Raw genomic sequence first — 13,657 nt, 5'->3', positions numbered from 1 at the left:
CAAAACGTCGAATTAGCAGACTGTCCTCCGTACTATCCTGATCTAAGTTCAACTGATTTCTTTACCTTTCCGAAAATTAAGAGCGAACAGCGTGTTCAAATGTTCCAGTCGCCAGAAAATGCAGTCGACGCCTTCAAAAACGTTATACCAAACGTACCGACAAATAAGTAGAACTGTTTGTAGAAATGGTTCCAGAGCTTACAAAAGTGCATAGATCTTCGTGAAAAATACTTAGAAAAACAATAAAGTCTGCAAAAGCTATCTACAGTTGTATTCTAGCTCTATATGCAAAACTTAAAAAACAGCCCTCGTAGAATTAAACCCAAAATGGTTTCTTTTTATCTGAATATCATTCTGTAGGACCAAATCTCTATGCAATTTTGTCATGTTATGTAGAAAATCAAACAATTTCAATGTTGTTGAGCTTTGAGAGAAATAATTCGGTCTAAGCTGATTTGAATAGAATTCACAATGGGAAATATCAAATTTTAAAATGCGCCCTAAGCCGAATTCATTCTTGCGGGATCCGACAAATCGCAAATAGCGAATATTCGACAAATGCCGACTAAGGTAGATAGGTTTTAGCCAAATATTGATAGTTCGTGCTATTCGTGCTGTTATGAGCTCTTTCATGGCATTGGGTTACCGGCACTGCCCTGAAGTTCTATACGTTGCATAAGTAAATTACTACAGAGTGGGCAAAAACTTTTCTGACTTAAGAAGTGACTGGGCTTTAGGAAATTGAGGAGAAGTTTTCATAGAAACCTAATTAGGTTTATTATTTAGATTTTTTTTGTATTTTTATTTTATTTATATATTTATATTAAATTTTTAGTCTATTATTTTATTACTTAACAAAAACAAATCACTGCCTTGGTAGATACACTTATTTGCTTAGTTCTCCGTTTTACATAAACCGAAATCCTGGTATTCTCCACTGCGGATCTCCTTCAGTCCTTGTTTTGGGCACAGGTAGGTCACTTGCCTAAAACGAAAACTTGTATAGTTATCTCTGCTTTTAAATTAAAATAATAAGTATATTAAGTATTAAACATTACGAACCATAATTTGTTAATATGGCCCTTTGGCCTTTTGGACAATTGTCTTTCAGTGCAGTTACTAATATACAGGGTGTTCTGTTTAAATAATAGGCAGATTTAGTAGCTAAATGTAAAAGCATTCAATTTGTGCTACCCTATACGGGACAGATCCACTTTTTTACATGGAGCAAATTCATGGATCTTTTCAAATCAGTGCCCAAAATTTCTGTTCTTTATTAGTGCAAATCGCATTGTAACAGGTGTTCTCAGGGTCGGATTTCGAACAAAAAGATTAGAGTATTCATTATTTAATTAATAAAGAACTTTAAAGACATTATTAAAAGGAAGTAGGAAACCGAAAAATGAAATAATATACAGGGTGTCCTCGAACAATGGTACAAGTAAGCGGGGGCAAAAAAATTTGGTGTTATTTTTATGAATCACCCTGATTGTTCTGAAGAGACGAGTTTTCTGTTGCTGTACAGGTGAATATACGTCGGTCCCGGGGATATGTAAGAAAATAGTTTATTGACGAAAGAGATAATATGATCTTGACTATTGCTCAGTAGGTTCAGTATCATCGCTAACAGGCCCATATTCCTCAATTTATTGCCTACTGAAGAAGAAGAACCCAGATGTTTCACAAGTATATTGTATCCACTAGTGATAATGATCGCTTTATTGATTATGATGAATTCGCTGATGATAAATTCACTGATTTCACGTGTTTATCTATTACTATTTGCTTCTTTCAAATACCTAAAAATTTCTTACCTACTCTTAGCATTGTTGTTTATATTTTGCATCACTAGTCGTTCCACATTTATGGATTTTCTACAGTTTACTATAAAACACAATGCATTAGACTTCTGCTTCCAACCAACTTTCATATGAACTATATGACTCATATCTGGCGTTTCCGCATAAAATACAAAACTATTGTCCCCCCCAGACTTAAATTCCCTGTAATGAAACCTTGTTGAATTCAGAATAATCTTTGACCCTTCAAGAGCTCCAAATGGTCACCTGGGCTGCAACGTGGCTGATTTGATCATGAAATGGTTTTTGTCGGCCAAGAAGAAGTCGAAGGAGCCAAAGTAATTTGACTGAGGTCCGTTTATGTGCACCGTAACTCGATATTGAAATACTAAAAAGGTGCTGTAAATTGAACACAAAAACAGGGTGGTCCAACGAAAACTTTGAAACTCAGTGTTTAAAATGAAAATGTATAAAAGCGCTCGCACCCGTCGATTATTAATAAGTCAATTTTTATTGTATTTTCGACTCTTCAATTTTAACCTCTGAATAGGGGTGACAGTTACCCTCAAAACTTCTAATGGGAAGGGATGTCAAGTGATATCTCATCTTAAACCGCCCTCATTTTGAAGTCTGCAGCTCTTATTGTGATAAATTAATTATAAACTAAAAGCTTTTTTTCCCCTCAGACTTTCACAAGCTGTTAGTTCAACGGGGATGATGACAATGATTTCAAGGAGGCTATAATCAGGGTAGAACTACCTTTGAAATCAGGTATCACTCGACACCCCTTTTCATTAGAAGTTTTGGGGGTAACTGTCACTCCTGCTCAGGGGTTGAAGTTAAAGGGTTGAAAGTTCATTAAAAATTCTCATCTTCGAGTCAAAAATCAATGGGTCCGAGTATTTTTTACACATTTTCATTTAAATTGAGGTGCAAAGGTTTTGTTGGACCACCCTGTATTTGACTCATATTAAATCTCACGGCAAAATGGACGTTTTGAAGCAGTTTGCAGGAAGTATGAACTATTGTAGCCTTCGTGGTAAGACACCAAACCAAAAGTTCTGCAGTTTTTATCACAACTGGTGCACTTGCCCTGGAAAACTTTGTCATATAATCAACTTATTTAATGCGTTTCTCAAACTCCATACTTCCCGGAAGTCTGCATAATTAGGACATTTTATGCCTAAAAAGGTGCATTCCTCAAGTTCCAAAGCTTCAATGTAGTACTTGAAGGCTCTTTTGTGGTTGCAACCCTGTACGATTTGTCCTTCCTTCAACATAGCTCTGGTAATGGACAGCAAATCGTATTTTGCTTGATTTTGAGGGCAACCGGGCTGCATTTCAGCGTTATTTATAAAGAAGTCGGCATGCCCAAACAGGGTCATAGCTCCTTGATGATTGTCTTAACAAAGTATCATGTAAAATAATGATTGAATGAATATACCTGGTGACTCAAATCGAATGTAGATAGTCGGATCTCAGTCCTCATTACTGATAGAGTTTTATGGTGTTTAAATTACGTTATGGGCCACATTTTCTGGGATTCAAACTATTTGTTTCACCCTGTATATGAGCCGAAAAAAAAAAATGACAAATGACTTCTGTTTTGACCCAGTATTAATGTTCTCTTGTTACTTAATACATTAATTTTTTTTTTTTTTAATAGTAAAATAGAACAATCGATTAAATTAATTCCTATCTGACAAAAATAGATCTATCTAGAATAGAAACGATGTTGTCTTAACATGGAAAAATCCAAGTATATAGAAGTTATGGTAAAAACGCTAAACACAATTCGCATACCCGGATTAAACGAAAGAGTTAAATGCCATAAAATAGGAATTATAGGTATTTCGATTTTTTCTAACACATAAGGTCGAATTTCCATTATCTAAAATTACAATTTCTTAAATGGATTAACCTATACAGGTATCACCAGTTTAAATGGAAACATAGGGATTATTAAAGTGGGAGAAAGACTGCATAAGGTTTAATATACCTTTGACAAACAGCAACGAAGTGGGTTGCGAGGCTAGTAGCTGATAAGGGCGGAGCCAGTTCAGTGTTACCAGATCTCTCACCGTTTCAGAATTTCTACTAATATGAATTCTAGTGATACATTAATCATGTTTTTTCCTTTATGTACGTTGTTTTTATTTCAATTTTTTTAAATCTCCATCTTCGCGAAGGTAGATAAATCGATACTAACCTAAACATCAAAGTGGAGATATCGGTCGAACTGACTCCGCTCACTCCAATCGCGAGTTGCGCGACTCACTTTGCTGGTCTTTGTCGGAGGCATATAAAACCTTATGTGGTCCTTCTCCCACTTGCACAACCCCTATGTTTCCATTTGAATTGGGACACCTGTATATTCTCAGAAAATTTAAATCTGCATGTATAATGAAAACCACAACATTCAAGAAAAATTTGTTTCTACCATTGTTCCTTTCACAAAAAAAGGAGCAACACTTCGAAAAACCTTAGCCCCTGTCGTTCATTGATAAGTGATATGAGAGCCAACGCGGACAGCCAATTTGGGACACCTTTTATGAGGACTTACCATCCATGGCATCAGTATGAAGAACTTCCACATATTTAGCATGAGAAGCATGAAGTCTCACATGCGCGGGCATTCCTTCAAACCGTGGACCACTCGGGTCTAATCCTTTTGATGTACCTGTTATAAATGATCTTTCACTAATGTAAACTAACCTGTAATTTTTTTGAGTTCCATCAAACGACCGACGTATCCAGCTATATGTGCACCTACCCCATGGCCTATTATATGGACTTGATCTAAGGCCAACTTATGATATTCCTGAAAGTCTTGAGAATCATGAGTGTGCCTAACATGACAAAACTGTCTGGAAAACTAACTTTTAGAAACTTCAGCATAAAAACTATCTCAAGGGCCACAACTCTGGCATTAGCTATTGCTTGGTCGTAGGGGGGTCTGGCTCCTGCATGCCAGTCCACGGATATGATATTGCATTTCTTGGTTCTTGTTTTCAGAACTTGAGATATATGCTGTAAAATTAGTCAGAATTAAGGTTCTATAATCTACTAGGTTTCGAGGTTACGAGGCTTATAAAATTACCTTTATCCATCCAGTATAGCCGTTGCTGGTAAAATCGTGTATTAGCAAAAATAGAAATATGCCTGGGATGAATCCAGCAGAATCCAGAGATTGCCGGTCGCTGCTCACTATTTGAGTAAATATTTCATTCTGCGAAAAATAGGTGTTTATTCCTATTTTCATAGAGATTAAATGGTACCTTTAGCTTGTCTGTTCTATTTTTCCTCATGAGAACAAACTGTGTTTTGATGGTTCTCCGCTCTAGAGGCTTTAGATTAATAGGTCTATGTCTACTATGGAACCACGTCTCGTCTGTTGATATGCAGCCAAGTTCACTAAAGCATTTTCTGTATGTTTCTGGAATTTGTGCATCCTTACAAGAAAATAAAAATTTTGCCTGAAGGGTCTACCTCTCCTTTGGTCACTTATTTCTGTGATTGTCGCGAGCCGTTCTTTTATTTCTGCGGTTTGCTCATTAACGTTAGCAGCAATTTCAAGTATTAAGAAATAAAGAAAAACTGGGTGCTTGTGCATTTTTTTGTGGCGAAAATAATTTTGACAATAATTGGACGTTGATGGTGACAGTTTGAGGACATCAGGGAATTTTGAATGTATAAGCAGCTAGTTTCAAGAACTCGAATTAAACTGGAGTTAAGATTAAGCCATAGAATTTTCCTTCCTTTATGATTTTAGGGTTTTTAAATTTCATTGCCAGATTTGTAGGTAGAATATACGTCGCCAGTTTAAGTCGGAACGCAGGAATTGTGCAAGTGAGAGAAGGACCGCATAACTTTTAATATGTCTCTGACAAAGATTAACGAAGTGCGTTGCGAGGCTAACGATTGAAATGGGCGGAGTCAGTCCGACCGGCTTTTCCACTTCGATGTTTAGAATAGTATCGATTTCGTTGCCTTCGCAGAGATGGATTTTTTTAATATCAGAGTAAAGAGTAGTAATGCAAATAAATGAAGAAAAAATTAATCCGTTGCTGGAACTTATATTAGTATAAAACTGGATCTGGACTGACTCCGCCCACTTCAGCCGCTGGTCTCTCAATGCACTCCGTTAGACTTTGTCGGAGGCATATTAAAACTTATGCGGTCCTTTTGCCACTTGCACTATATTTCGATTTGAACTGGTGATGCCTGTAGAAATCTAGATGTAAGAAAAACTCCCTGAATTTTTATTTATTAAAACGTGAATTGAAAGGTGTATTTTCTCGATATATTTGAAAAGAACTATTTTTGATTATGTTTCTGAAATTTTTTTTTTAGATGTAGACCATTATATTATATGTGGATTAAAAATTCAATTCCTCGCCTCTCCACTTTGCCAACGTTATTGCGGCGTTTTGTGACTAGCCGACATTCTATCGAGCTTCTATCGTTCTTTTGATTAGCCGACACCGACAAGGCATAGGCGGTAATAAGAGGGCCGCCTTTTAAGTTTTGCGAATAGAGCTGGAATAAAATAGTAGATAGCTTCTGAATGCTTTATTGTTTTTGTAAGTACTTTCCACGAAGATCAATACACGTTTGTATGCGCTGACTCCATTTCTGGAAGCAGCTATTCCACTCTTTTGTTGGTTCAGTCAAAATGACGTTTTTGAAGGCGTCGACTGTATTTTTTAGCGACTGGAACATTTGACCACGCAGTCCATTCTTGATTTTCGGAAAGGTAAAGAAATCAGTTGGACTTAGGTTGGGAAAATAAGGAGGATCATCTACGTTTTGTTGTGTTAAAAATTTTATTGTTTTGAGAGCTGTGTGCAAACTTGTATTCGTCGTTTAGGATTGGTTTTTCTAAGCTCAGTGATGACTTTCGGCAAATAAGTGGTTGTATGCCAATTAACAGTAACAGTTCTTTGATCTTGCATGGGAATTATTGCTACATGATTTCTTGGATATACTTCGAGAACGGATGACTTTTGTTGGTTTTTCTTTATCTTGAAATAAACAGATAACTGATGTTTATTTCCAGGTTCACATGAGTAAATCTACGATTCATCGCTACTGAGGATACTTTTTACGTTTATAGAGTTTCCCGCATTGAAACGATCTAGAGTTTTTTGACACCAATTGGCCCTAGCTGGTTTCTATTCTTCGGTCAATAGATTCAGTATCCAAAAAGACACTATTTTTTAACAGCTAATTATTCGTGAAAAATTTTGTAAATTGAGATTTTTGAAATCCCCAGTGATACCTCAATATCGCAATATGTCACACGTCAATTTTCCTTAATGCGCTTGTGCACAACAGTGACGTTTCTCTGGGTGACTGCCGTTTTTGGTACACCTGCCTTTGGATCGTCGCTAAGACTCATCCGTCTACATTTGAATTGTCTATACAAACGAGAAACTGTCAACTGATATGGTAGTTCATTGCTGAAAAGAAAAACCAACTCGGCTAGGCATTCTCGTCTTCGAAAGCTGTAAAAAATTATGGCGAGAAAATTTTCTTGATTTAATTCCATTATTAGAACAATTTTTCAAATTTGACTATTCACTCCTATACAAATTTTGGATTTAGGTTAACTAAATATTGAAGTTAAGTATTATTAATGACATTTGAGTAGCGCTGCCATCTGTGTTCCTATAAGGAAAATATAAAAGACAACCCTCATACCAATGTCATGTTAATGTCAGTATCCTATTGTTGCAACTGGAATCGCTGACATGTCCAGAAACGGCTGATTGGGTCCAATGGAGGAAGCAGTTTGATTCGAAATTCGCAAAACAGTTGTATTCCGCGACTCGAAGATCAAACTTTATTCCTCTAGTGTGAAGTCGATGGTTGACTGGATTTTCTTAAAGGACCACTCTGATGTTTACAGTCTCAGAAAAACTGCTTTCGAGATACAATAACTCTCACTTTTTACTTGATATTTATTGTGTTCTTCTGTTTAATATTAAAGAAAGAGTTACTATTAACAAATGAGTAAATTATCAAATTTGAGTTAGTGGATGAGTTCGAGACCATTCGCGTGGTGCCTCAAGCCTAACTGCCTTTTCTAAGTTCATCTAAAATTCCAACATACATTCCACACTGAGACATAAATTAAAATTATTCATTCCCACGCTGGAATATAAGAGTGATGTGATTACCTAGACTAAATAAAAGATAAATTCAAAACGTAGGGTCGGACACAAAATGCTCTCACTTAAGAGTTCTCTTATCACCGCCAGACTAAATCATACACTTGGTGGTGACAAATTAATCAATAAAAAAATCTTAATATATGAGTTCATTACTAAGGTCCGAACAACAGCTACCCTAATAGGTGATCAATCCATCCGGTTCAGTCTCAACTTCCGGACCGGGGATATCCTGTAGCCTCTAGCGAACTATTCTGGTAATTCTTCTAGGTAGTATTCAATACATAAAACAACGTCTTCTAGGATCAGTTTATTTTTCAACAATAAATCGTTTTTAAATTATCTAAAATTTACAAATTTCTGTTTCGAATATCCTAGATATCTATTTACAAATTGTACAACAATTATTTCAATCAATAATTTCCTATTTTTTATGAATCGCTTTTTTGAGAAGATACTTCAGAAATTATTAATTATTCTGTGAATAAAGCATATGCGAATTCCGTTCGCAAATGCGTTCAAAATTAGATTTACAATTAACAATTTAATCATACAATTATGGTTTTAATCAGCGCTACGTAACTTAATTTCCAATGCCTATTCTGTCGGAGGTTATTTATGTTAATGTGCAAATATTCTGTATAAAACGATTCATAACAGGTTAAAGACCTTATTACCTATAACTTTGTGCTTAAAAGTGTTTAAAAATTTGTCAAGTGTAACTACATTGTTTCAAATTTTCTTCACGCAAATCTAACACACGCTGGAATAAGTTATAGCGTTCTTCACTCGTCTAGCGGGTGAGGAGTGAACGTATCTCCGTCATTTGTTAGCTGACGGCTAATCAAGGCTTCGCATCGCCATTGTGGCGCGGCCAATGGAAAACGCTATTAAATTCTTCATTATCATTAAGAAGCTGTGAGAAAGTTTTGGTGAGCTTGGTTTTGTGGCAAAATTGAGTTTTGACTGATTATTATTTCATAGATGCTTTGCAAATACCCTCGCTAAGTAGCTCCATGCGGAAAATTCTTATACTTTTCCTATAGTTATATTCAACTATCATAATATCGAATAAACTCTAAAATATCAACAGTAGGTTAAAATCGAGTGACGTCTATGTCCTATTATAGAGTTAGACGGAGAAAAAGCCTTAGTTAAATTGACTCACATTATTATGGACTTAACAGAAAGACACCTACAGAAAATCCAAAATCCGCGTCCGCGCCAAGTTATTCCTATTTTGTTGGACCCATCTTTTCACACACCTTTTCATACGAATTTACACAGTTTAAAAATATCTAACAGGTAATATAGACTTTCTAGTGGAACGTGCGATTTGGCTTAAGGAACTATATTTTAAGAGTTTTGAGAGATGATCCGCAGCAATTTCGGAGAGTCATGTTGCAACAAAGCAAAATTAGTTAGTCCAAAAGCCTCCCTTGTCACTAAGTGCTACTAAATTATCAATAAAATGCATAAGACTTTGTTTCCTCATTTACACTCTAACAAGTTAATATAATTTTTGGCAGTACTGTATTTAATAAGTAGTAACAATAATTTTTTTAAATATGTTACATTTAAATGCGTATTCAGTATCATTCAAGATCAGAGAGTTTTCGATCAGTAAAATTAATGGTCACTTTGTCAAAATATCACTGCACACGCTAAGGCCTTGAAAAGTAGGTACCAGTACTAGTATTAATCTAGTAACGAGAATATAGAGTCATTAAAAATCTTAATAAATCTCCGCTATATTAGAAGTGACGTAAATTTATATAAATTTCATTGAAAGAGAGCATCCTTCTGCAAAGTTGAAACGACGCAGATAGCAAGTAGCCAAGAAATGATGCCATTTTCCCTATTTCCTAACCAACTAGTTTCAAGTTGGATCAGAGGGATCTTCCTTATCTCTTATCGCTTTCAGCAAGTGGCTTCTGAGTTCAGATTCTGAACTCCTCCACAATTTCACCAAGTCGTCTTTCGACAGGCTGTCCAGGGGGGACCTTCCTGCAAAAATTGCGGATTTATCAGTCGCTTTGAGGGGACATTCATTTTCAGAGAGTAATAATTGCTAATGGGGAAGGTGTTCAAAAAGTAATAGTTTCCAGAGGTTTTGTTAAAAGTAGATCAAAAACTTCGTGGAAAATGAAAGTATCATGCCTGGTGGAGAGCTATGGTTCTAATGGTTTTGTAGGGTGATGGTTGAATGGCTTGTTTTAAAGTTAGGTGTTTAATTAAATAAACCACAAATTAGACAAAATTAGATAATATTTCAATTTTAATTAAAAAAGTTTTCTCTATTAGGTAGAACTAGAGTAGAATAACTAGAATTTAGCATAATAACACATGGAAAAACATGCAAATTAACGTTCAATGACAAAATTGATATACAGAGTGTATAGGAACTTATTGTTGTGAATGTTTAAAGTTAAATGTATGTTTTGAAAACATTTTCAACTTATTGCTCTTAATAAATTTGATCATTAATAATAATTTTCTATAGTGCGTGTGTATACAGGGTATCATCTTTAGAGGTCCACCATGGGGATTTCGGTAACTATGGAAGACTCAGCTCAGTTATATTGAGGCAAAGTAGCACAAATTCAAGTGCAAGAATATGCCGTTTTAAAGTTTGAGAAATTGCGATGAGTTTCGGAGATATTCGAAGAAAACTGAAATTTTGAAAAAACTTTTACTTTTTTCTCAGCTTATTTGACGAACTAATTCAAAATTATTGACACTTCATCATGGCAATATTTTTTCTTCTACAGTCTGGCGATGTCATGTTTTAAACCGGACGTTTCGATTTTCGGTAATCTTAATCAACTTTGTTTTTTTTTGGGGCGCAAACTTCGATTTTCAAATTTTTGATTTCAGCTTTTTTTCTAAGTAAAATTTTAAAACGACATATTCTTAAAGTCTAATTTTGCTCCAATTTAGGCCGCCATGGTAAAGCTCCAGAAACGGATCCCCTTTTCATTCTTTGGTATCCTGGCTACTCTGCATATTTAAACCAGTATTTTGTGCGCTTACTCAGATTACAAAAGTGTGTAAAAACTCATTTCTTATTTGTCAGGGCAACATAGGAAAATATAGAAAATATAGAAGTGCGTCTAGGGGAATATTTTCGGGTTCTACTATTTTACCCTTATGTCGGTTCTTTTAAGTCCCGAATAGATAAGCCTGAAACACGTAATACATTTTAATTGCGGTTACATATTCCATTGGGTTAAAGTTAATGTAAAAAAAAATCAGAAATAAAATTTATGGTGAACATAAAAACAGAGTCTTCTGAAATGATTACAACCACAGATTTTTTAAAGATATACAGGGATGTCCATAAAAACCTGACGAATTTCAAGTGGCCATTACCTGAAAATCGTTACATATACCCACAGCTGATACCTTGTTACCAATCATCAAAGCTGTTGGTTTGTAATGGAGTCATCTTTGACCAATAACCGAAAAACGAAACTAAATATTGACCATTGCTTTTTACCATCTCATGAGGAATAATTCCTTATCTGTCTGATCAAATAGATCCATAATTTGAGACCCTTTGAACATTTTGTGTAACGACACCAACAGTGATGCCGCAGGCCGTCGCATAAAAGAAGAGAAAATTCAAGCTTGGAAAATATTGTAAAACTTCCTTTGAGGTCACTTGTGACTGTTCTGTTACAGAAGCAGTAATCCGGCTCCATAAAATTTTTGAAATTTTCGGTATCGTCGATCTGTCCATCATATTTCTTCTAAAATGTCTGGAGATTACTTTTTTATGCTTATGGCTATATAACCGCACTGCTAGCAGTTTGATTATGAGTCCTATAACCGTACTTTTATGGTTATTTTTTCTCTCTTGTGTTGGCTACGGTTTGTATATACAATTTAATGGGATATTGGAAAAACGTCATTCGGAAACATCAAACATCTTTCCGCAGTGCTGCCAATTAAACATTCGACAATCTTAAAGTTACTAGATATTTGAAATTTTTATTTTTGAGTTTTTATTATGATTTGTTCGACCTCAATATACAAGATAATGTAAGATAAGGCCATTGGCGTTACAATACTTTATTCTGTAGGTGCGCATGTGTAATCGTCAATTAACGTTACGGTATTGATTTGAAGTAATGCTCCATAGATGTCTATTTATTTGACGTGCAATTTGAAGGAAGTGCGGCATAGTGGCAGAAAAAACTGGATGGATGTATTAAATTTCAAGTCTGGGGAGTTGTCTGCTAAAAGCTCGACTATGTCTGTCGACTTTTGATTAAAAATTTCGTTCGCGTAATAGAGGCACAGAGTGTACAACCGCCTACGTGAAAGCAACAAAGTTTAATATGTATGTGTAGTTTGCAATCTCCCACCCGGAACCGGAAAAATTACTTAGAAAAATCAAAATATGAAAAACTGAGATATTACCAGTGTTTTATGTTGAAATCCCGTTTTTTTGTGACCTCTTTGTCCAATAAATCGTGTAATCAAAAAGCGGAAAATAACTAAAAAAGTGTTAAGGGCTAGAAAAAAGCTGAAATTAAGAAAATAGGAGAAACACTCTAATACAATAAAAACAAAGCAGCAAAAATTTCAGATGTGATTTTTGTTTATAAACACGATAGCCTGAAAAAAACTTGCCTGTAGATTTTAACAACAAATTGTGTCGTTTTCATGTAGGTTATGAAAAATATTGTACTTACAAAATTTTACCTTGGTATCTCAAAAACTGCAGGAGCTGTGAGATAAAAATTTTAAAAAATCTAACAGTATGACGTACATGATAAAACAGAGGAATAACAAGTTGATATTGACAAATATACCTAAACTATCTACCAAAAATGTCTAACAGGCTACAATGACGACATTATCCCATCGATGTTTTAATTCTATTGACCATGAAAATGAATGTCAAATGAAACGTAGATCGATTTATGCGTGATTTATATTCTATATAAATACATGTCATGGATTTAAAAATAAGAATATGTAAATCATGATTGACAGTTTCTTTACTACCTCGAGATTATATCTAACCGTCTCGATACGCTATCAAATCTCATATGAGTAGTAAAACATACAGATGACACGATTTATCGGTTATAATATATCGCATACCTCTTATAAGAATGTTGATGTGAGATCGATAAACGGCTTTATCGAAATTTCGGTCGAAAAACTGAGGACATCTCTTTTTAAATAACCATCCATCAATAGTAGAAAAATTGAGTAATGATTTTTCATGAGAACGGTGACATTAAAATGTCCGTTTTGATTTTCTAGGTGAATCAAATACATATCGCTCGATCAAATCGATTTTCGTAACAAATATATTCGATAAATACTGACAGCTTTACCACGCCCTGATGAAAAATTAGGCAACGTAAGCATAGTGTGTTAGGAGGCAATAATAACATAAGGTGAACACACTTGCTGAATTAAATCTTACTTAAATTAATATTTTTCCTTTGAATGCTGTGAATTTGTATAATATTAAACTTCTTAGTAACCTGAATTCAGCTCACCATGCAGTCCCTTAGTAACCTGGTGGTCACTCAGTAAGTTGACCACATTAGTCACTTAATAACTTAGTAACCTAGGCTTACTCACATGTAATTTTTTTTTGCAAAACCATCAATAAAAGTTGAGTAACAAGAATTAGGAATAGACCAACTTGAAATGACTACT

General features: G+C 35.0%; 2 protein-coding genes across 12 annotated transcripts in view; both read right to left on the bottom strand.

Annotated features, from left to right (window-relative positions):
- Positions 1-894: 894 nt before the first annotated feature.
- On the bottom strand, positions 895-5,412 carry LOC136408244 (pancreatic lipase-related protein 2-like). The gene is made up of 11 exons (XM_066389121.1): positions 5,289-5,412; positions 5,078-5,235; positions 4,900-5,028; positions 4,680-4,829; positions 4,515-4,620; positions 4,363-4,467; positions 2,948-3,201; positions 2,781-2,892; positions 2,067-2,187; positions 1,815-2,003; positions 895-985 (listed from the first exon to the last, which is right to left on the bottom strand). Exons 1-11 carry the CDS (start codon positions 5,410-5,412, stop codon positions 895-897), a joined length of 1,539 nt encoding a protein of 512 aa, XP_066245218.1.
- A 2,855-nt stretch (positions 5,413-8,267) lies between these two features.
- The window catches only part of LOC136407996 (uncharacterized), an 89,093-nt gene continuing 83,703 nt past the window's right edge, over positions 8,268-13,657 (bottom strand). For 10 of the 11 annotated variants that reach the window (XM_066388678.1, XM_066388681.1, XM_066388683.1 and 7 more), the window contains one exon: positions 8,268-9,979. In XM_066388678.1, the coding sequence (XP_066244775.1) occupies positions 9,852-9,979 (128 nt within the window). In that variant the 3' untranslated portion in view covers positions 8,268-9,851. Of the gene's footprint in view, positions 9,980-11,118; positions 11,156-13,657 lie in introns of all 11 variants that reach the window. The other variant, XM_066388689.1, reaches the window with a different exon arrangement.

The sequence above is a fragment of the Euwallacea similis genome, chromosome 4 (genome assembly GCF_039881205.1).
Source record: "Euwallacea similis isolate ESF13 chromosome 4, ESF131.1, whole genome shotgun sequence".
Lineage (NCBI taxonomy): Eukaryota > Metazoa > Arthropoda > Insecta > Coleoptera > Curculionidae > Euwallacea > Euwallacea similis.
This window is presented reverse-complemented; position numbering and strand designations above follow the sequence as displayed.